Here is a 23,727-nt window from a genome sequence, read left to right on the forward strand (position 1 = left end):
CCACCAGGTAAGTACACGTCGACTCCCTAGCCTAACCGAAGCACATATCCTCAGGTCTTATCAAGCTCTCATTTGCCTAGAAACGGTTTGTGGAGCTCACACTAATGCGCTAATGCAAAGCTCAATCCTCACTGTATTTGCTCAGTGATCCCCCTAACCAAAAACAAACACAGTTTTCAACCCAACGAATAAATCTCCATCCTTCCCCATCTTTCAAACTGTTGTTTATATCTCAATCGAAAAGTAATTGAAACAAACTTGTTTTGACGCATTCAGAGGGTTCATTCACGACTAGAGTACATTGACACACAATATTACACCATCACATACATATTAGAGTACTTTTAGGATTAGAGAAATACACAACAAAATGTGAACTTAAATAACAGCACAATGAACTAAATTGTTAAAAAAGTATGTGAATACATGAACGTTGTGTGAATACGTGAATGTATTTCCTTTCAGGCCTTTTGACATTCAAGATCCATCCGTTCACCAATCCATTGATCAAGTCTGACAGACCCATAGCAACGACACAACAGTAATGGTAAATGGCAAATAACTTCATTTCGACAGGATAGCGCTTTTTTGTAACCAGTGGCCTGGCCACCAAAAGCGCTTCATAATATTGTGCAACATTCGCCCATTCATGCAGACAACGGCGGCGGCCATCCAGGGCGACAGCCATCCAAGGCGTCGGGAGCAGTCAGGGGGAGGTGCCTTGCTCAGGGACACCTCGAAACTCAGCTAGGAGAAGCCGGGGATCGAACGAGCAACCTTGATCAAACCGGTCAACCCCCTCTCCCTCCTTGGCTACTGCCGCCCTACAGTCTGTGTCTGGCCGTGGCGTTCCTACGGCGGGCTCGCCGGGGCTCCGTGGGAGGGGTCCGTGCGCTCTCTCACAGTGCGTGAGGGAGCTCCGGGTGGGGGTCCCAGTGGGCCAGCAGGTCACTGAAGTCCGGGTGCGCGTGGTCCAGCGTGGGGTGCGACTCGGCTGCGTGCGAGTGTGAGCCGCCGTAGTGCTCCTGCGCGTCAAGGTCCGTGTGCGTCCCCCCTGCCGGGAATGTCGTTTTGTGGGCGGGCTCGGAGCAGCGGGGGGTGGGCTCGGTCCAGAAGCTCAGCGGGAGGTGCCGCCGGACCCAGGGCTGGCTGCACCCCTGGGTCAGCCTGCTGCAGTCGAACAGTTCGGCGAGGGGCCCCAAGCCCGAGGCCCCTCCCCCGGCCCCCCCTCCGTCCCTCTGACCCGAGTGGGTCGCCTCGCGGCCGTCCGAACCCGGACCCTCCGTCCTGGCGATCTTCAGCAGGTCGTCGTAGTAACGCAGCCGCCCGCTGGAGGTCCCGGGGAGAGGGTCGCCGGGGCCCTCGCCCGGGTCCTGGGCGCCGGCCCCGGGGCCGAAGTAGCGGCGTACGTCGCTGCTGATGAGGTTGGCGAACCTCAGCAGCTGTCGGGTCATGTCCACCGCCGGCTGGAGAGGAGGGAGGTCGGCCATCTTGAAGCCTTCCCTCTCCTCCCCTTCGTCCTCTTCGCCTTCCTGGACCTCAGACTCACAGTCTACGTCGTCGTCGTCCTCTTCCTCCTCCTCATCCTCCTCCTCCATCATCTCCTCGTCTGGCTCTGCTGGCTCCTCTCTCTCTCCTCTCCCTCCCTGCTCCTCCTCCATCTCCTCCAGGAACTCCAGGGTGAGGGAGCGGGGTTGTTGGTGGTGCTGGGGGACCAGGGGGAGGTACCGGGATCCCGGGGCTCCCGGGGGCTGGAAGAGAACGTTCCTGATCACACTGGTGGCCATGCTGGGAGACGGGTTCTGCGGAGAGAGAGGGGGAACAAGGAGAGACGGCCAGGGTTATAGATAACTAACTAAAAAACCAAATCAACACGCAACAAACCAACGGGATAATATACTGTGAAAAACTCGAGGGTTGCGTTACCTGTGGTTGTAGCGGGCCTAAGGGCTGAGGTGAGGCTAGGTGGAGCCGAGTCTGGTGTCTGGAGGCTCTGGGTAGAGTGCGTTGGTCTGGTCCTGCTACAGTGTGTGGGGTTCCAGTGTGCACAGGGGAGGGCATGCACATTATTACTCCAGCATGGCTCACACGGTATATATACCTCCAGACAGAGGTGTGTTTGTGTGTGTGTGTGTGTGTGTGTGTGTGTGTGTGTGTGTGTGTGTGTGTGTGTGTGTGTGTGTGCGCGCGTGTGTGTGTGTGTGTGTGTGTGTGTGTGTGTGTGTGTGTGCGTGTGTGTGTGTGTGTGTGAGGAATGGATAAGTGTGTGTTGTGTGTGTGATCAGTTTGTGTGTGTGTCCATCTCATTTAGGATGAGGCTGTTTCCAGGACCAATATTTGCTGGCTGGATTGATCAAACACACGTTGTTTACTTTATTGCACCGCAACTTGGGAGGGGGAGCGGAGCTAATGGACTCACTGCTAGGGGATGCTGAAGAGTTGTCAGACATTCATACATGCGCACACACACACACACACTCACACACACACAAACACACACACACACTAGCACACACGCACAAGCACACATGCACACAAGCAAAACATCTGTTTTTTTCCGTCCGTGATCAGTGCTGATAGTTAAAGGTTAAGAAAGTGTGAAATTGGATTTCACGCTGTTTTGACCCCTAAAGGGGGGCTTTGAAGCAGCATCGTAACACTAGTCACATGACCTTACCTGGCCGTTATCTACCTCAGGACCATGTGTTGCTTTCAGGGGGATCTTTAACAGATGACCACGGTTACTTTAAACGTTGAGAGATTATTTTCTCTGATGAATGGATCATTTTTGTCATTAAGATGTGATTAAATAAATGTCTAAGTTACCAGAGCACATGGGATTCTTGAATGTAACTGGATTTGTCTGAGGCCCAGCCAAGGTATGTAAGTATTTTTCTATAATGATTTGAAACTGAAAAAACAAAACAAATGATCACATTTTCTAAGAGATAAGCAACGATGTGTATTTACTTGATAAGTGAACAAAACTGATCTATTTAATCAGTGAGTTTCTATCATTTCATTTTCTTTCAATCAAGTAATCAATTAATTTACAAATGATTTTGTTTCGATCAATGTTTGATTGTTACCTTTCTAAAGCAATTCAAATAGCTATCAGCAACGCACACGTTTTGGGATTCAACAGATGTCAGCGATGAATGTAACCGAAAGCTTCTGAAAGTTATAAAATGTGTTTCTGTTATCGTGCTAAACATCCTAATGTGTGGTTACCTATGATCCAGTCTTATAGTTGTTTAGCTGAGGTGCAAGTTTCTTTAACAATATGCCCATTTGCCCATGTCTTTATGATAAACATAACATTAATGTGAATTAGTGTGTGTGTGTGTGTGTGTGTGTGTGTGTGTGTGTGTGTGTGTGTGTGTGTGTTATCAGGCTCCCTGTTCTGCCCATCGTCAGTATCCAAGCTTCTGTGTTGATTCTAGGCCTGAAGATCAATAGCAGCAATATGTCAGCTCTCAAGGACGGGACAATGAATTACACAGGCTTTTAGGCACACAAGCACATTAACACAAACACACACACATACACGCGCGTGCACACACACACACACAGCAGACCTAGACGCTAATGTAATCTTGGAAAGGCAAATCATGACCCCGGAAAATCTCACATGTTATGTGCTAATGGTTTTTAGTTACTAAATAAATCACAAATTGCTGGAAGAATCTCGAGAGCTAAAATTACCATACCGTTTTTAGATTCAACAGAATGGTTGAAATACTTAGAAACTTGCTCATGTATTATAACCGATTAGTTTTATCCAAGCCTTCAGACAGGGGACATTATGCAGTTAAATATATATTTAGTCTTATCTTTAGAGCATTACGTTGAATTTTTTAAAGGTCATTAAAGATTTATTTTATCTTTCCACCTATTTAACAGGTCATTTATCAGGCATATTCAATAATCTACAGAAGTTGAAGTAATATAAAGGTCAAATATTAGATAACCAAGTTATGTGTAGAGTATTGGCTTTTTTACGCCTTCATGGTTACGTTTACTTCCTAATTTCCACTAATTAAATATTTATAGCAGGAAAGGTTAATTACTTAACACTTCCTCGCATGAAACTTTAGTTTTACAGTGAAATTACCCCATCATTCAATCATTAGAGTAATTAACATTAACATTTAATTAACAGCATTTAAAAATAGTGTTGCTTGAATCCCATAATGACCCCTACATAAATCAACATACAATATCTTATAGGGGTGTAATAGGTCACTATTTGAAAGATATTACATGTATGTTAAGGTTTTTTGGTTTGGAGACCATGGTTGATAATTACACACACTGATCAACACATCATCTTTAATTCTCAATGAGAAATCAACACAAGTTCTGGTTCACCAGCGTTCGCGTCACCCCAAGGGGAAGGCGTTCCAATCACGACAACAAAACGTGTCCCAAGTACAAAACCTTTTTTTTTTATTTTCCTTGATCAAACTGCAAAACATCTAGAAAAATATACAAACAAATGCTTAACCTTTGACAACATCGAACATTCGGGAAAACAAGGAAACATAAAAGAAAAGGAATATTAACATTCCCCCGCCCCCAAGTTACTGATAAAAGCGCACATTCATTCCCGTTTTCCTCTCTTTTATATATGTATAGCGTCGTGTTCTGCCTTTTTTTTTTGCGATCATCGGTACTGCGGCTCCGTCTACACGTCGCCGCAGTACCCAGAGTCATTGGACAGCTGTGAGTTGGAGCTGCGGTTGGACGAGGAGTTCCAGATGTCCAGGTTCATGTGCGGGCCGAAGGGGTGGAAGCTGGAGTACTGCAGGAGCCGACAGGAGCCGCCGGGCTCCCGGCTGAAGGGGGCCACGTGGACCGGGGCCACCGGAGACACCGGGGACATGGGGGCCGAGCGGTCCGCCTGGAACTGGCTCTGGTAGGGGTCGCTCTGCGGGGTCCAGATGGAGCCGAACAGGCTGGACATGGGCGACAGGCTGCGGGTACCGTGGAAGTATGGCTGGAGGGGGGGGAGAGAGAGAGAGAGAGAGAGAAGGAAACCGACGTGTTATCGTTTGGTGTTGTGGTCATGGGTGCGCGGCGAGCCGTGGGTTACTGTGGGGTGCGTTTCTGAATGTGAGTCGCATTATGATATCACATTTCCAGCCCTTTGTGGACACACTCTGGGTTTTCGTTTCCATTTCCGTCCCGTACACAGAGGGTCTGGAATTAATTTAACGGCTGAAAAGACGAAGGAGGAGGAGGAGGAGAAGAGCAGATGAGAATCCTGTTTTAGCCGCGGTCCACGGGCTGACTCACCCCCAGGGCGACTCATATTGCTCTGAACCGGGGAGCAGGGCTTCCTCCCGTAATAAGCACCGTCACAAAAGGACCGGCGCCATATCCCTCCTGCGTCCCCGTCACAGAGAGCGGAGCGGGGATTGAAGTGAAGAGATACACCCCGCGGCTGGCCCACGCTGGGAGCACACTGAGACCCCCCGCCGCCACCCCCCGTCCCCCCCGCCCCGGTGAGATGAATCACCTTGCTGCCGACGCAGGCTGCGGTGTCCCAGACGGAGGGGGTCTCCTGGGGACAGTCCTCGCTCCAGCTGGGCTGCTGGCTGTAGCCTCCCTGGCTCTCCTGACACGGGTACCCGTTGGAGGGGAAGTTCTGCCCGTTGCCTGAAAGGACGATGATGAGACTGAAATGAGGCTAAAATATACGTGGTATCACTGAGTCCCACAGGTTCTGGAGGAACATCTGTCAGATGATTTTTCTTTTAACTGTGTTATGGATAAGTGCAAGATAATGGTGAAATTCAATTCATTATCTAATTAGTTTAGATTAACTTAACTAACTTAATAATAATAATACACAATTAAGCTCAATTGTCCACAGACCCCTGACAATTTCAAAACAGGCCTAAAGAACTTTTAACGTAGGAGGGTATTTAGTGAGTTTGAGTTGGTTTTTAGGTATCGTTTTATTGTTTTAGCCCAACTCTCATGTTCTATTTTAGTTGTGCAATTTGAGACTGCTAGAATGAAAAGTGCTTCATAAATAATATAATAAAAATCGACCGATTCCCTTCACAGATTTCTTTTTTATGTGGATGCACTTTTCTAGAAAGCCGGAGACACGCTTGTCTTAATGCACCATTATGAAACTAACAGCGTCCTTGATTCTGATTTGCTTGAGAAAAATAATTAACTTTTCGCCTTAATGCGCAGGCAATCTAAAAGTACCTTTGTAGCTTGGCAACCATTTTGCGGTATTGAGAAAGTACATCGCTTTGCGCAAGAGTTATGTTTCATTTTCAATAAATGATGGCATTGTACGTTGCGTTCATTTTGATAAGCCTCCCCAGGTAGTCGCAGTAACCTCTTTAGAAACCATTTTAGAACTCTGCTTCGCGTCGTGCCTGACAACAACGCCCCCTAGCGGTTTGAAATCCACTTTAAACCGCTGCCTCTCGTGGCTTAACGCTTCATTTAAACACACACACACACACACACACACACACACACACACACACACACACACACACACACACACACACACACACACACACACACACACACACACACACACACACACACACACACACACACACACACACACACACACACACACACACACACCCTACCCACCCATCATGTAGCTGTCCTGCTCACAGTAGCCGTAGGGACCGTTGCTGCACTGGCTGTTTGCACTGTTCCAGGGAAACCTGCGCACAGAGAGAGAGAGAGAGAGAAAGAGGCGTTAAAACACGCTGGTGCACCGCGCACCTGCAGAAACCGAGCAGTCGCTGACGCCGCTGGTGGTACACTGACCGGGCAGGTGAGATAAACAGAAACAAACAGGAAATAATGACGACCCCATGGGCTCATCAGCAAAGTGTGCGTTGTGGTTCATACGGAGAAAAAAAAAGAAAAAAAAAAAGGGAAAAATAGCTTGGATTGAATTGTACTGATTAACTCTATTATGGTTGAGATCAATCTAGTTTGCTCTGTTTAAGGATTTATGAAAGATAAGAGAAGGAAGAACAAAAGAAAAGGGAAAGGCACACACACTTCGTGACAGTTGATTTACAACCACAATAAAACCAAATTACTTATAAGCCAGAAAACGTTGTAAAAGGCGATTGGGGGTGAAATGTGGTCAAATGGCTCGGCAAGGTTGCTATGAAACACGCTTTGTTTGACCAACGTAGGGGACCGAGCTAACGGACCGCACGGGGGGGGGGGAAAGGAAGACAGGTGCCTGTCCCCAAACGATAGCCAACGCATGTGAATGCCTCCTTCTGGAGTGCGCCCGCGAGCCAACGTGCAGTAACCCCGTGGGCCACATGTGTAGGGACACGTACCCCTGGTAGGGGCCGGGCGCGGGGGGCTGCGGGACAGAGGGCAGGGCGTCGCTGGCGTTGTACCGGAAGTCGTTGGTGAGGGGAACGGAGGGGGCTGACCACGTCTCCTCTGGGACGTACTGCCCCGTCAGGTCTGAAACGGACAGAGATGGGACATCATCATCATCATCCTCCTCATCCTCGTCGTCTAGTCACTAATGGTGGCAACGGGCCGAGCTTGGGGGACGTATAGATCTGCAGCCCTGTGGAGACCTCAGAGCATTGAGGCGTGTCACCCCCACCTTCTCCCGACACATCCTGCAGCGGACTTCACTGCAAGTCGCTCGGATGAAATGGTTATATTTAATAAATTTAGTAGAAACAGGAAACAGTATAAAGGAAATCTGTACAAACATTACCCTAAGGCCCAATCCTATTTCTACCCCTTACCCCTTCCCCTTCCCCCTCCCCCTTGTTTTGAAGGGGTAAGGGGTAAGGAAGGGATAAGGGGAAGGGGTAAGGGGAGGGGATAAGGGGTAGAAATGGGATTGGGCCTAAGAGTGAAGGTGTGCCTAGCAGGCTCGAATGCTAGGGAGAGGTCAGGGTTCAATATGAACCCCCCCTTCCCGACATGAAGACAGTTAGTGCCGTGTCCTCTTACCCATGTTCCTCTCCACCCCGGCGGTCACAGATGCAAAGCTAGGGCCGAAGCCCGAGGTGCACGGAGCCTGGGCGTTTTGGCACTGGTCTTTACAATACAAGCTGTTCATACTGCGCAGAGACGGGCACAAGGGCACACGTTAACATGAGGTCTGCGCGGCACATGGATCCAGGTGATGATTCATCATTCAGTGGCTGTGAACTAGAGAGGGGGTTTGAGTACACACCTCTGAGCCTTGTAGGTGGTGTTCACGTTCTGGTAGCAGTCTCTCTCTGCTGGATAATTGTTGCACTGCATAGAGTCCCCTGTTGGCGCAGAACAGCACACTCAGATGATCAGCTCGGAATATCTCCGTCACACCCACCGCGAGCCGATCCGATACCCTTGTCGCTTCTGCTTTTTTTCCTTGTTAATAAAGTCGACGACACAGAATAAACCGCTGTGATAGGGGGATCACATCCTGTTGTAATACATTCAAGTGGGCTGGGCGTCCCGGCTGAGTCACAAGTGCCATCCTCAATCTCTCACTGTACAGAAATAGACCGCCGCAGCCACACAAAACCATCGAGGTTACAGTCTTGGACAGGAGACGTTCGCTCCAGAAGTAATACCAGAGGACGTGGGACGCAAGCACTAAAAATAACAAAGAAACCAAGGCTTAAATCGAATGGAATTTGGAGATAGTGCGTGTGTGTGTGTGTACAAGAGTGTAAGTGCATTTGCGTTTGTAAATGGACTGCATTTTACAATATTGCCTGACATTCACCAATTCACACACCGACGGCGGAGTCAACCATGCAAGGCGACAGCCAGCTCGTCGGGAGCGGTGAGGGCGATCTGCCTTGCTCAGGGACACCTCGACACCGAACCAGCAACCCTGCGGTTACCAGCCCACCCGCTCCGCCTCCTGAGCTCCTGCCGCCTTTACTGTGCGGCTTGTGTGTGCGTGCGCGTTTGCGTCTGCGCGCGGTAAACGTGTGCGGTGCAGCGTGTGCGGTGCAGCGTGTGCGGTGCAGCGTGTGCGGTGCAGCGTGTGCGGTGCAGCGTGTGCGGTGCAACGTGTGCGGTGCAACGTGTGGTCCAGCGGTGCTCGTGTGCGTACTCTTCCTGGCGGGGGGCGCGGGGAGGTGGGCGCGGGCGCCGGGGTCCTTCTCGCCCTCCACGCTGCTGGTGCTGCTCCAGCTGCCCCAGCTGCCGCGGCTGGCCCGCACGCTGCCCGACGAGCTGCACGAGTCCGAGCCCGACTCGCACGGGCCGCGCCGCTCCGCCGCCGTCTTCCTCCGGGGGCGGGACGACAGGCACACGCCTGGAGCGGGGAGGCACGAGGAGAGGACGGTCAAGAGAGGGGGGGGGGGGGGGGGGAACAGCAACGGGCTGAAGGACGCTTGGCTTCTGGTGTAGGTAGCGTAGCTAACCTTAGCGTAGCTAACCGTCTGCATTTTTTGTTGGAGATGCCAAACCCCCCCCCCCCCTTCTCGGTAATGACATCTAGTATAAAAGCCCACGGTATCGACCGCCCCGATGGTTCACCGGGTAGAGTGCGCACCATTAAGGCCCAGCCCTGGCCCAGGTTTGATTGGATTCCTGCCTGTGGTTTTTCTTTGTGTCATGTCTTCCCCTCCCTCTCCCATACCTTCCTGACTGTCTCGCTCATAAAACCTTCAAAGATAAGTCTTTCCATAAAGAAAACCTCACTGTACGTGCAAATGGCTGGACATGGCTTTGGATGAAAGCGTCTATTAAGTGCCGTCCTGAATGGGAACAAGCAAAGCGTGTAACCACAGAGAACGCGGCCCGTCTTCGGCGCACGATGCTTAGAAATCCAATGTCCTGCGTTCTTTATAGTACCGAGCATTCCTCTCGGAGCTCACCGGGTCAACACAAAACATTAACACCCCCTCCACTTTTTATTATCGAGCCAGGATTAATAGCCCCACTTTGCTTCGCAAATCACAAAAGTTTAAGAGTCGAGGTGTTTTTCGCTGAGCTTGGAGAAAAACTTCCACGGACCGCATTATAAACTCTTCCTCACAGCAGGAGAGGGGGGGGGGAGTGAGAGACAGCTTCAACACGGTGGGATAACGGTTCTCCACTGTCTGGAGCTCACTTGTTTTAGTTAACAGCGGTCTGACATGTGGGACGCAACCGCAAGGCCCAAATTACCCCTCTGGGGAGGCCAGGCCTGAGCAGTCAGCCTGGATACAGTCCTCAGCTCTACACACACACACGGGGTGCAACGCAACGGCCTGATACTCACCGTGTTCAAAGCAGAGTTGTGCATTTGACCTGCTTTAAAATATCTATATGTCTAAGTCAGGCGGGAGCTTTTTATGAAAGAAGGGTTGGAGTTAGGAGCAGACCCACCAATGTTATCCGGAGGCGCTGCTAGCCCTGTTTTGTGTGGCGCTGTCACACTAAATTTGTACCGGCTGCCAAATTTGTACCGGGCGCGTCATCCATACGTAATCCATTCCAAACCTGCCTGTCAGCAGATGATCGCGTCGTCCGTTGCCGGGCAGGTTTCAAAAAACATTCGCGCTCATGTTGCCAAAGACGAAATAACATAATACAGTTAACGGATCGCTAGATAATGTAATGTTTTGTTGGGTTCGTTAATAAACACACGATGTATCTTGGAACAGACATCAACATGCAGCGCGCCAATCCAACTGCACATGCTCCGTGTGACGGTCTAATAACTGATGTTGATATCATTACAGATAACACTTGTTTATACTTTATATTTGTATTGTATTTAATTGTTTAATCAAATTTAGCAAGTAAACTGAGTGTTTAAAGCAGGTCAAGGACGAAATAGCACAATACAGATAACGGATCGCTAGATAGAAGGTTCGCGAATGTTCACGTCATTCGACGCGATCGTCCGTTGCCAGGCAACGGACGAAGCGATCATCTGTTGCCAGGCAGATTTGGAGTGGATTACGTATGGATGACGCGCCCGGTACAAATTTGGCAGCCGGTACAAATTTAGTGTGACAGCGCCACACCAGAGCTCTGATCCATCTGGTCCTACTTTCCTTCTTATCTTTACTTAAAGGTTCCATATTATTCCACCAGTGGGTGTGTCCACCAAGGTGCGTGCTGCATAAATCAGTCTACCAGCCTACTCAGTGGACTGTAGCAAACGTTGCTGATCTATCCGTCATACATCTAGGTGAACACGCCCTCTTTCGATGTCAGAAGAGGCCGACTTACAAAACGGCTTGCAACGGCTAATCACACTCACACCTGGTGGTATATTATGTCACCTTTAACATAATTGCTGTTTCCTCAAAACTCCCTGGTAAGGCGCCGGCCCTTTCTATTGTTGACATCATGACCAAGCGACCACGATCGGCTTGGGATTTTATTGCGCTTCGTTTCAGAAGTCGTATTTCGGAATGACCAGTGTCCAGGACAACAAGTCGGAAAAACAACGATGCCATCGGCGAACAGCCGTTCTAACCAGGTTAGCCATTGTTGGCGTTACCAGTTGAAAACGCATTATGCTGTGTGTTGTCCACAGATAGGACTGTATGTACGACTGAATCAGAAATAAGACAGCGCTAATAAACTATTTAGAATCCCTCACTAAAGCTTTTACTACTGCGCCGAGCAGCCATCTTGGACCTTGAGGTCACGGTTTGCCATGTTCTTCCTCACTTTCCAAATCTATACTCCGACTACGGTGGACGTTGCGGTTGAAACTGGGATCGGGATCTCTGAAGTTCCGACTTCCCAGTTCCGATGAAACGCACAACTTCTCCCGCATGCGACCACCGCCTCTCTACAAGGCCCATGGACGTGTCCCGCCGGTACGACCAGCGTTCCCCCCCCCCCCACTCCGCTCACCGTTCTGTTTGAAGGGGGTCTCGTTGCTCAGGCAGGGCTTGGGGGCCTCCGTGCGGGCGACGGGGCAGCGGGTCCGGGCGCGGGGCCCCCCGGCCACCGGCTCCCCGGGCCTCCACTCGGGGTCCTTCTCCCGCTCCGACATCACCAGCACGCTGTGTTCGGGGACACTGACACCACGCAGAGCACAAGATGAGGACCCTCATAACCTCATGACCCATCAGAGCCGCTGATGTAGTTTGATAGTATTCATTTTATTGGTTTTGCTCATGTTTCTTTGTTATTGTTGTTGTGTGCATGTCCCTTGCTGTAAAGGCGTCATTGTAAATGAGGGTAACCTCAATGCCCTACGAGTGTAAATCAAGGTTTGAATTGAAATGACAAAAGTAGGTTTGACTTCATGCTGCTTCTCCTTATGATCCAAAGCACCGATGTGGAGATGCCGGTTTCTGCTATGGCTGATGTTGATATGTCAAACGCTTTGCTCACGAAACGCCTGGGCATGAGTCATTGACAGCCGAGTCACCGTGACTCAAACAGCGGTGGGCAATTTATGCTACGCTTGGGTGGGGGCAGACAAGAGGGCGAGACAGCACTGCCATTCCTCAGTTATGGCTCATGGTTTGAAAGCAATAACAGGCTCATTGGGTTGCATACACGTGCAATTGATGCGCTGCGTTATGGGCTTGAACTGGCTCCGGCACTCACCCGGATATCCCTTCGGAGGCCTTCCTGCGACTCTTCTTTCCCTTATTATTATTATTAATGTTGACCGACGGAGCTCCCGTCTCACATGTCTCCACCTTCTTCTTCGGGGCTCTGCACTCTTCTCGGGGCAGGGGCTGTGGACAAGAGGAGGCTGGTTTATTAAAGAGGAGTGCGTTGCCTCGCACAGACTGAGCTACACAACCTACATTATGCATCTGAATGATATCATCCCATACAAGTTCTGCCGTGTGATCTAAATGATGCATCAGAATCATAACCTGGATACAAATGATGCCTTATGATCTAGACTAGAGAGTTGAATCATAGCGTCGAAACTCTGGGCTTCATATTTTAATCATAAACATTCTGCAGTACAATTATATAAAGCCTAGCGGAGTAAAGTATATTCCTTCTACATCATATTACATCTAATCCCCATTTCCCAGCACAAAAAAAAAGTTAAACCCTACCTGAACTAGAGCTGTACGATAATCGAATTGCGATTATTTCGACAAATATTGCGATTGTAATTTAGCATGCAATTTTTCTTTTTAAGTTCCTTATTTTCTGTACTATTCACTAAACACAAGCAATAAATCATTCTACAGTATGACCAACACAACATTGGTAGCAGTCAACACATAAACAGCTCTTTCCTTTAAGCCAGGCCTACGTGTTGAGATGAGTTGATGCATGAATTGATATTATAACTAACTAAATTGCGCAGCCGTTTCGATATCGGGCTTAGCTCAGGAGGTAGAGCCGTTGTCTTGAAACCGAAAAGGTTGCTAGTTCGATCCCCAGCTCCTCCTGAGCTGAGTGTTGATGCGTCTCTGAGCAAGACACTTAACCCTCACTGCTCCTGACGAGCTGGCTGTCGCCTTGCAGGGTTGACTCCGCCGTCGGTGTGTCAATGTGTGTATTAACAGATGTAAGTCGCTTTGGATAAAAGCGTCTGCTAAATGCCCTAATTGTAATTGTAATTGATATATTGCATATCACGTTGTCGCATCGCGAGGTCGGTTTGTATTGGATGAATGAGTCCTGATCTGAAGCCCGTTCCCCCGGGCGTCCCCCCGGCCCTCACCTCCAGCTCCGCGCTCGCCCTCCTCTCCGAGTACGTGCCGTCTGTGCGCTGCTTGGCGACGCTCTGTCCTGCAGGGCTGCAGTGCGCCTGGGCCCCGGCGCCCACCGCTGCCTGGTGCGGGGGGCGGCCCCCGGGCGTTTCCATGGGAAACGTAACGGCCTCCGGCCCCTTGTCCTCGGCAGCGCGGGGGGGCTCCTCCTCCTTAAAGTGCGTGGGTTCCTCCGTCGGGGCGCTCCGACACGAGGCGTCGTCCTCGTCGCCGACGACGATGACGTTGTTGTTGTTGTGGTTACAGACTTCGGGCTCCGGGGTGAGCAGGGGGGCGGGGCTCAGGTCCCGCTGCTCTTCGTCGGCGGTGGCGGCGGCGGCGGGAGCGGGGGCGGCGCCGCTGGGCTTGGGCTTGGCGTAGACGGGGGAGACCCGGTGCTTCTTCGGTGGCTGGGGGGGGGAGGGGGCCTTCTTGGCGGGCTGCGGGCGTGGCGGGGCGGGGGGGTTGGCGTTGGCCAGCACGGCGGACCCACGCCCCTTCCCCTTGTCGGAGGTGTGGCCGGCGTCCACGTAGCTCTTGCAGCCGCCCTTCGTCCTGCGGAACACAGACGGGAACAAACAACCGTCACACCTGATTGGTCCCCGCCTCTGTAGCATGAGCCCCTGACCATTCATCATCTCTTTCCTCATTGGTTTGGGGAATCAATGTTGCTCGTCAATCACAAGTGTGTAAACTGAATCACTTTTAAATGGCTATAGGTTAAGCATGGGGAAGAGAGCAGGATGGGAATATTTTGTTTGTTCGGTTTCAAAAAAGTGCGCTCTTCTGCTCTTTTCCCCCTCGCTTTACAGCTCCGGACGCTTCCCTACAGCAGCTTTTTAAGATATTATACGACCAAGTTTGAGTGCGACACTGATTAGCCGTTACATATAGGTGGACCCACTTGTGAGGTCAGAAGAGGCAGATTTTCAAAAAGGCTTATGCTTATCCCACTCACACCTGGTGGCATAATATGTCACCTTTAAGGTAAGATTTACACCCAATCTAAATCCGACATGTATCGGATAGGTTGACAAGGCAAGGCGTGGACAACCGTTGAACCAAAAGGCAGTTGTAACGGGCGGACAGGCCCGGGCCCGGTGGTGTACCTGACTCCGTTGGGCGTGATGTTGTTGACGGGGGCTTTGTGCCGCGACAGCACCGAGTTGTGGTTGCTGCGGCTACTGGGGGTGAAGAACTCGTTGAGGATGTACTGGGCCTGGTGGAAGGCCATCAGGCACACGCCGAACAGAGAGAAGCTGGAAGGACAAGAGACAGGCGATGAGGATCTCACTGCGTCTGGACGGAGGAGGAGCAAATCCATTTACAGTTTCAATTACTTTATAGCTGAACGAGTGGTTACGGTCGGATTAAAGTGGAGATTTCAATCTCTGCCCTCTAGGGAGGACCTAATCCAAACACTGGAATCTTAAAGACTTGTATTAACTGAGGAACGTGTGAGAAATATGAGGATAACCGGTACCAAATAGCAACACATATAGCATTGTAAAAACTAGGAGCCAAACAGTGACACAAACCATGAAAGCTAACAAAGCAAACAAAGAAAAACAAATGTTACACGAGGTGTGACTGTGCTGCCAGAAAGCCTGGTGAGCCATCATAAGTTCACGTTGACAGAAGACGCATACAGGAGCTCAGGAGTTCAAGCATGTTTGTCTGACGCTGAAGAATGTTTTACTATTCTGTCAATTAGACCTCGTCCACACGTACATGGAGATGTCTGCCTGCACCGGTCCAGGCGGATACACAGGAAACAGAGCGTCAAAATCTCCCCAACCTGGAAGTCGTTCCTTTTTTTAAAGCTTTGTGCTCAGTGACCTGAAAGGTCCTTCTGGTGTCGACGGGAGGTCACAACCGAGAGGGAACTATGTTTCTAAAAATACCCTTACACTAGTGGAAGAGGCAACAGTCAGAAAATCTTCTCTAGTACCAGTTCACGTGCGTGTGTGTGCGCGTGTAAGTCTCAGCAGGTCCCCGACAGATAGACTGCGGACATCGACGTGTCGAACCCATAACATTTAATTTGACCACCCACACAATCCTGTCCCCCGCCCATGATGAAACGTTACGACGCATCTTTCCAAACTGATTATTCAACCGATGCCGCCTCGATGCCAACAGCGACAACCCAAACGAGCTCTACTGCAATCCCTTTAACACGAGTGAGGCGTCCACCGACCAGGTGAAGACCAGCGTGATCATCCAGAAGGTCTCCTCCCAGCTGGGGCCCGGCACCACCTGGGCACAGAGTGGCAGCATGTGGTGGGGCAGCGTGACGTTCAGGGTGAAGGGGAAGGAGGAGCCCCGCGACGTCACCAGGGTCAGGTCTCGGATCACCCAGGAGGAGGTGAAGTCGGGCGTGAACCTGGAGGACGGACACGGAGAGAGAGAGGGGAGGGAGTCAGCGGGAGAGAGAGAGAGAGAGAGAGAGAGAGAGAGAGAGAGAGAGAGGGCGAGCGAGACAGAGAGAGAGAAAGAGAGATCCAGGGAGAGAGACAGAGACGGACAGCAAGAGGGCGAGCGAGACAGAGACCCAGACGGAGACAGAGACGGAGAGAGAGAGTGACCAAGAGAGAGAGACCAAGACAGCGAGAGAGACAAAGAGAGCGAGTGACAGACGGACGGACGGACACACAGAAAGAGAAACCAAAAGGTACAAAATACATGAACAGGAAGCAGTAGAGCAGTTTGTGCAACTCAAAAAAGGGGAAGTGTGGCCGCAAGGACTGAGTTGCTAAATGAGTAATGATTGAGTAGCAACAATGTTGCTATTCACTTTTTATATGAACAACTGTCTAGTGTTCTGTGGTGTGGGTCAGTGACCAAACTGACCAACACCAAACATTCCGCCTCAACATTCATTTAATAACACGGTAGGAATTTATAAAGTTCTGAGTCATCGACTTTTTCTGTTGTAATTCATTGAAGATGAAGCGGTGGACGTCTAAATATATCTATTCCCCCAGGAAACAACATTCTCAAAACACAACCTGGGCACGTCAGCTCCAGATTAAATAAAACCTAGGAGGCCTGTTTTGGAAGAGTTACACCACCAGAATTTGATTTGTTTGGTAAAATCATTAGTTTTACTTTTTGTATTTTCTCCTCTTACTTTCAACGTGTGGCTCAAATGATTCATTGATTAAGCTCCTCTCCATTCTAGATCATGTCTGAAAGTTCAATTGTCAGTCAGGGCTTACGCGATGGTGATCTCAGAGGAGGAGTTGTGGTCCAGGCTGAAGGAGCGACACTGAAGCACCTCGAAGCCAAAGCCCTGGCACTGGTAGCCGTTGATGTTCATGGACATGACTGTGAGGGGCAGCTCCCCGGCGTTCTCCACCCGGAAGCTCTTGCGTATGGCGAAGAGCGGCTTGTTGGTGCGCACGCCTACGAGACACACACACACACACACACACACACACACACACACACACACACACACACACACACACACACACACACACACACACACACACACACACACACACACACACACACACACACACACACACCTTAAATAACCGTCAAGCGGCGAAAGCTTTTTTTTGTTCCATTTCATGTAGGCCTTGCTGTCTAGGCTTCGCCTAATGGCTTGTCCCATGCGAGTTCTTGCGCACGGAAGCTTAGACGGCACGCCTGCATTCATAGAACTAGAGTTATAATAACATAACTATCGTTTTCATCAATCAACTGAAATATATCCCGGGAGGGAATGATAGCATCAAGTGGACCCAGCCTCCTGTTTATACGACCAACTGTCTACCTCTTCCCCTGCCCCCCCCCCCAACTTACCATCGCGACACTCCATCAGGGTGGACTGGGGGACGTTGAAGCGTAGGGAAGCCCCCGGACCGGGCAGCTTACCACCCACCCGGAGCAGCTCCTTGGCCCCGTGTCCCCGCACCGTCACCATGTCGAACACCGTCAGGTTGTTCCTGGAGGGACACGCAGCCACCGCACCGCGTTTAGAGGCGGGGTGGGCAGCACATGCTCATCGGGGGGGGAGTTTTATCACAGGCGCAGTACAACGCTGAGAGCCCTACGTTCTTAGTGGTGAGCGTTAAAGCTAGTGCTCTGTTTGAGCTGGACAGGAACAGGTGTTTAGAAAATAAGTACCGTGTTTGTGAGTGTGTATCTGAACATGACGACGTTAGGCGTCGTCATAGGGGGGGGTGTCCTTGCTTACTAGTTTGTTTAAATTGTAATTATTGATCTATTTCCTACTTTTTGTTTTTCTAGGTGAGTGTGTTACATGTTCAAGTGGATGGGGTGGGTGAGATGTATTTGTTGTTTGTATGTATCTGTAAATAAAAAAACTATGGATTTGTTACTTTAAGTGTATGCTCGGTGTATTCTGTGTTCATCAACAACAATTTCCAAGTAAAAAAATTATGAATAAAAAAAAAAAATGAAATAGCGCAGGAGTACTCTTTCTGCGCCAACTATCAACAACACCTAAACGGATAGTTTTTCTAGCAGACAGGTCCTATAAAACAGGGTTTGCCTCTCATGTACCTGATGACGAGGATGGTGGAGGTGGGCTTATGCTCCGAGGGCGTGAAGACCACCGCCAACTCTCTGGTCTCCCACGGCTGGAGCAGAAGACGAAGGACGCGCTGTCCTCTTATGAACTTCTCACCATCCTACGCACGCACACGCACACGCACACACACACACACACAAACAGTAAAATAAGATGTGTAGTATGCACTTTAAAAACAGCTCCCTCTTTTCTAGATCCCAGTGTGCCTGTGTGTGCCTGTGTGTGCCTGTGTGTGTGTGTGTGTGTGTGTTACATGTGTGGGTGTGGTTGCCCCAATGCGTTTGTGTGTATGGGTCTGTGCGTGCATGTGTGTATGTGTCTGTTTGTTTCATGTGTATGGGTCCGTGTTTGTGTATGTGTGTGTGTGTGTATCGTGTGTGTTTCGTGTGTGTGTGCGTGCGTACGTGCATCAGCGGGTGATCTGACCTTTGGGAGCTTCAGCAGCAGGGTGAACTCTGTTGTGCTGATGTTGACGGACAGCGGGCTAATGTTAAACCTGCGGCAGCACAGAATCAAACCAAAGAGAGGTCAGCAAGAGGGGAGCGCTCGGGAGGTACAGACTCATGTCAGGAACACTGGGGGGCTCACCATCTGGTGAGAATGTCCAGGGCGTGCAGTGGCGCGGGGTACTGGGAGAGGGAGGAGATCTCCACGCTCACCACGGAGTGGGAGGGGTTCTTCAGTGTGAGCAGCTTCACCTGAATGTCAATAACCACACCAAAAGAGAAACACTTTAGGGTATTCTGTCGGTTGAATCAGGGCTCATGTACAGCAGTGTTGACGGGCAAAGGCTTGACTGGAACAATGTTGGCATGCATCAATTAATATCTTGCTTACATGAAAGGAAATACAAACAACAAAGAGAGAATTACAGATATTTTGGGTTTCAGGCATCCCAAGGTGGCCATTTGATTGGCTGAGAATCAAGAGAGTGAACTTTCAGCCTTCCCCAGGCTGTTTTGTGAGCTGCAAAGTCAAGCTGCACGAGCTTAAATCAATATTAAACTGCGACCGCAACCTAACCCACCTTGCTCTCGTTGACTGGGGTGGCACCAAAGTCCAGAGTGGAGGAGGACTCCAGCGGGAGGCGTGGCCACCTGAACAGGAAACAACATGGGTTCAACACTACTCCTGGGGTTCGTGTTGCATTGAGGCCAGCCGAAAGAACAACAACCGAGAGCACACAGAGTGACAAGAGTTGGTCCACGGGTCCGACCTGCACGGCAGCTGCTCCTTGTTGCTCTGCCACTGGGAGCAGAGCTCCGTGGCCAGTCTGCTGTCCACGGTCCAGGAGGACAGGGAACCTGGCAGCAGGGAACGCTGCCACTGGGCCCGCCCTGATGGGGGGGGAAACCACATACAGGTCACACGCGCGGCCAGGAGCAGTCACGCGCACGCGCAGACACACGCATACACTTGTTGTTTTTATTACCTGCTTCGGACAATCTGATTGGACACGGCCGCCCACACTCTCCCACCGCTTCGAAAACCACTTCCCCCTGCTGAAGCACAATGAGGATTTCGTCAACAGCCATTTCAACAGTCCCTATTTCAATAACATTTCATCAGTCTCTTTCAACGCCATTACTTGACTTTCTGACCTTTCATCACTTCACAAAAATCCAATTTGACTAAACATAACACCAACGACCTGTACAATAGCACCAGGCCCATAGTAGGCGCTCCACCGCGGACTGGGGTTTTACCTTGCCCAGACCGGACTGGAGGTAGAGGGGTATGGTGAGGGGCGCGCCCAGACTGCTGTCCAGGCGCAGGCTGGACAGCAGGTGGACAGGCAGAGCCTTATGGAGCAGCTGCAGGGACAGCAGTCGCCAGCAGCCCTGCGGTACCGTCAGCGGGCTGGTGAAGTTCACCACCTGGCAGACAGGGGGCGGCAGAGAGGCCAGCACGTCACACGCTGAGCAGGGATGGATTCACTGGATATGCTGGGCGAGGGTTCCCTGTTTTACCAGGAGAACTTCAGCCAGCGGGATTCAAAATGATGCATCTTGAGCATTCTCTAAAGGCTTTAGGTACAGGCGCATGCGCCAGGGGTGTTGTCGAAATGCCCGTTGCACTCTTCTCAAGCTTTGACAGCTCTTTTGCAGAGGAACTGGGTTCCCTCGGAAGTAGCAGACGTCTCATATTTTATGCATATCCCCCGTTCAACCACAGTCTACTGTAAACCACACATACAAGAATAACACAGTGAGACCAAACCGGAAACAGTGATCGACTGATCCGACTAGCCACTCGGGGTTAAGCTACCCTTTACACTGGAACAAACAGCAACGCTAAGAAGAAACAATGATGATACGGGTACTGTCCAACGCACCTTGAGGACGCCCCGTGAGCTCCTTGCGAGCCTGGGGTTGGTGATGGTGAGGGGCAGGGGGAAGGGGTTGCTCAACCACAGGTCCAGCTGGTCTGTGGCTCTCCCGCTCTGCCTCACCTGGACCAGACCTGACAGATCCCACCTGGACTCTCTGGATCCAGGGAACAAGCACAGTGCCGGGACAATAGATGAATTCATCAGTACATCAGATCCACGCTTTTATTTCCTGTCAGTCAGTGGCCCAGGAGCATCCGTTACCATTTAATAGCATTAAGCTAAAGTAACTGAAAAGGTAGGCTGTGAACAACTGGGGATTGAACCCAGTACCTGGGTTCAATCCCCAGTTGTTCACAGCCTACCTTTTCGGAGGCCGAAGGTAGGCTGTGAACAACTGGGGATCGAACCAAGTACCTTCTCGGCTAAGAGTTCACCCTTAACCAGTACAACATGCTTATTCCAGCCATACACCTTGACCATATAAAAAAAAAACGGAGGTAGAGTATACTAGACTGCACGCCCCAGTACCTGCGCAGGCTCTGCAGTCCAGGGAAAGTGTGGGCTGTGAGGTTTCCCAAGACCTGCAGACTGATATGACGAGAGCATCTGTTCCCCTGACCTGGTGAGGAGCCTGCAGGGGGGGGGGGGGGGGGGTTAAAGAAATGGGGAAGGCCGTGTGGTTGAGAAATCACTTCAGCGCAGAGAATGCACTTAAGGAGCGTTAATAGGGCCCTGCGGACGCACTCACCCCGGCATTCCACCGTAGCCACCTGCGTGAAGTTCTTTGCTTCTGGTTTTAGAAGGAGCTGGTTGAATTCCAGACCAGCCTCTACCTTGGATAGCACCTGCATGTCCTGGATATTGGAGAGGCAGAATCGAGACAGTCAAGCTTCAACGTATATGATAGCTAAAAACAGTGAATAAATAAATGCAATTAAAATATATAAAAACAACGGCTGACCTTTATGTAGAGCTTCTTGCCACCAGAGTTTAACATATAAATTCCTATTTTTGGCTCTCCTGAAATGGGAAAGAGTTTGAATATGTTAAATTAACAAAATAGGCATGTGAGAAGAGAATAAGTGCTGAAACCAGGACTAGGTTACAAACCCCGGTAGGCCAACCAGCAAAATACTGAAATGTTTCATTTTAAATAAAATACATTTTTCAGCAGCGACAGACTGCTGAAATTGCAGTCCGTCAGCAGTGACAGAGACACTTATTATAATGGTTAACATTGCTTTAATGGTTGCAGCACTGGCAAAATGATTGAACGCAAATCCCTGGCTGGACGTGCTGATGCATTCAAACCTCCAAATCTGCAGACCCATATTAAATAAAGCTTTTTTTTTTTTAAATACTTCTCTAACTAGGAAATTGAGGGGAAACTAAAATAAAGGATGTAAAATTGCAATACGAATATATTATCTGTATCATCACATCTCCGGAGGGGAGGGAGTCTTAAACTCCCGCTCGGCTTTCCGTGCAGTAGTATAAATTGTAACCAAAAAAAAGAAAGAAAAACTGAAATATTTATTTGATCCTAATCCACCCACCGGCCGAGCTGGGCCCCGGGGCCGGAGCCTTCAGCAGCACCAGGATGTGCTCCAGTATGTAAGGCTTGAGCTTGTCCAGGTCCCCCGGGCGGTCCCCGCGCTCCGACAGGTTGATGTGCAGACTGAGGCTGGTGTCGCTCTGCAGGCACGACCCCTGGGACGGGAGAGGGAGAGGGGCGCACTGGGTCAGACGGCACGGGGGGGGGACGGACGGACGGAGCCGGCCAGGTGTGGGCGAGGGGACGGAGGGTGCAAAACGATAGGTGAAGATGGGCGAAGGAGACGGCGACGATACGGAACAAGAGCCCTAAACAGTGTGCCCGGCGTGGAAGTGAATTGAGGATGCGCAGCGCAAGAGACTTGGCAGCACAACAAAAAGGTGGAGGAGCCCCAGATCGACAGGCCGCTGCAGGCCTCCACCACCCAACCCCTACCCCCACCCCAGTCGCTGACTAACACGCCGACTCTGGGCGGGCCGATCCTTCAGAGGAGTGCAGATCTGGGTGTAAACCAAGACTCGGTGGATGATTAACCACTCTGCAGCCATGAGGACGGTTCCCCTGGCCCGATGCCCCGCGGGGTTTAGGGCCTGCAATAGCACAAAACCCCCCCCCAAAACCCCCCAACTGTGAAACCAAGACTCCTATACATCTCACAGGCACACGGCAGCCTTACGGCGGGCTAAGCTCGGCATGCCCAAGCACGCCATAAAAAGACGCAGCCTGGGACGGTTGGCTTAGAGCGGCCACGCCTACCCGAGACGCTCGCATTCTTCTCTCGCCGTTTCCAAACAAACGCCTTGTTATTTTCCCCCGTCACTGCCACACGCCCTTCCATATGCCACAAGGCCTATTGTGGTCTGTCAGCTGTTGTCTGTGTGTGAGCGTAAAAGAGATTTGCTTTTGACACATGGGTTTGACCCCTGAATGACAGGGCTTGTGTGTAGATGGGGAGGATTTACAACACACACACACACACAGACAGACAGAGACAGAGACAGAGACAGAGAGACGGAGAGAGAGAGAGACAGAGACGCAGTGTGTCACCACAGTACCTGGGGTTTGTTTAACAGATTTTTGGACACGCTGCACTCCAGGAGCAGCCCCAGTATGGTGATGTTGGAAGTGTCTTCCTGCAGGGACCACAACAAAACAGCCAGCAATTAGCGGTCGGAAAACTCCACCTGGAATCACGCAGGGATCAAGCGCCTGTGTTTACCGTCCACGGTAAACACGTCAGCATCAATCTGCCAGCGCTGAGGTCAGACACCCTGTCAACATAACATGTGGAGGAGTAGTAGCAGAGGGGACTTTCTAAAAACAATGGTAATTACGCTACCACGTACAAGCCTGTACTCATTTTCTTAAAACGTGTATTCCCCCGTTCCATTCAACTGTCCGAAGTCATTCTCACCCTGGCCGTAGCTCAAGATTGTTCTAGTAGTCTGAACAAGCTTAATCACACAAAACGAAAGACAAGTGCAATCTTGAAATATATTTGGTTAAATTCAGAGTCTTTCATTACTTTAAAAGGCAACTGTAAAATGCAGTTAAAGCAGACATGTTAGTTTGATGGAATATACCAGTACAGTACAGAAATAAATTAAGTTGAGTCATA

General features: G+C 50.4%; 2 protein-coding genes across 5 annotated transcripts in view; both read right to left on the bottom strand.

The window, feature by feature from the left end:
* Window positions 1–899: 899 nt before the first annotated feature.
* LOC130380079 (protein PERCC1) lies at window positions 900–1,490 on the bottom strand. The gene has a single exon (XM_056587263.1). It carries the CDS (start codon window positions 1,488–1,490, stop codon window positions 900–902), a length of 591 nt encoding a protein of 196 aa, XP_056443238.1.
* Window positions 1,491–3,804: 2,314 nt separating this feature from the next.
* tmem131l (transmembrane 131 like) overlaps window positions 3,805–23,727 on the bottom strand; it is a 35,041-nt gene continuing 15,118 nt past the window's right edge. For 2 of the 4 annotated variants that reach the window (XM_056586429.1, XM_056586432.1), the window contains exons 8-34: window positions 23,165–23,242; window positions 22,111–22,264; window positions 21,516–21,574; window positions 21,303–21,408; window positions 21,083–21,185; window positions 20,558–20,708; window positions 19,929–20,099; window positions 19,655–19,724; window positions 19,439–19,559; window positions 19,250–19,319; window positions 18,811–18,920; window positions 18,649–18,718; window positions 18,195–18,322; window positions 17,472–17,614; window positions 16,880–17,066; window positions 15,859–16,044; window positions 14,768–14,917; window positions 13,631–14,213; window positions 12,544–12,677; window positions 11,839–12,005; window positions 9,089–9,292; window positions 8,213–8,291; window positions 7,987–8,096; window positions 7,347–7,479; window positions 6,631–6,707; window positions 5,522–5,661; window positions 3,807–4,999 (exon numbers count right to left, since the gene is read on the bottom strand). In XM_056586429.1, the coding sequence (XP_056442404.1) occupies window positions 4,688–4,999; window positions 5,522–5,661; window positions 6,631–6,707; window positions 7,347–7,479; window positions 7,987–8,096; window positions 8,213–8,291; window positions 9,089–9,292; window positions 11,839–12,005; window positions 12,544–12,677; window positions 13,631–14,213; window positions 14,768–14,917; window positions 15,859–16,044; window positions 16,880–17,066; window positions 17,472–17,614; window positions 18,195–18,322; window positions 18,649–18,718; window positions 18,811–18,920; window positions 19,250–19,319; window positions 19,439–19,559; window positions 19,655–19,724; window positions 19,929–20,099; window positions 20,558–20,708; window positions 21,083–21,185; window positions 21,303–21,408; window positions 21,516–21,574; window positions 22,111–22,264; window positions 23,165–23,242 (3,996 nt within the window). In that variant the 3' untranslated portion in view covers window positions 3,807–4,687. Of the gene's footprint in view, window positions 5,000–5,521; window positions 5,662–6,630; window positions 6,708–7,346; window positions 7,480–7,986; window positions 8,097–8,212; window positions 8,292–9,088; window positions 9,293–11,838; window positions 12,006–12,543; window positions 12,678–13,630; window positions 14,214–14,767; window positions 14,918–15,858; window positions 16,045–16,879; window positions 17,067–17,471; window positions 17,615–18,194; window positions 18,323–18,648; window positions 18,719–18,810; window positions 18,921–19,249; window positions 19,320–19,438; window positions 19,560–19,654; window positions 19,725–19,928; window positions 20,100–20,557; window positions 20,709–21,082; window positions 21,186–21,302; window positions 21,409–21,515; window positions 21,575–22,110; window positions 22,265–23,164; window positions 23,243–23,727 lie in introns of all 4 variants that reach the window. The other 2 variants (XM_056586433.1, XM_056586434.1) reach the window with 2 other exon arrangements.

This window comes from Gadus chalcogrammus, chromosome 3 (genome assembly GCF_026213295.1).
Source record: "Gadus chalcogrammus isolate NIFS_2021 chromosome 3, NIFS_Gcha_1.0, whole genome shotgun sequence".
NCBI lineage: Eukaryota > Metazoa > Chordata > Actinopteri > Gadiformes > Gadidae > Gadus > Gadus chalcogrammus.

Excerpts from the sequence above, each read along its gene's own strand:
- LOC130380079 (XM_056587263.1), bottom strand. The coding sequence starts at position 1,490 with ATGGCCGACCTCCCTCCTCTCCAGCCGGCGGTGGACATGACCCGACAG.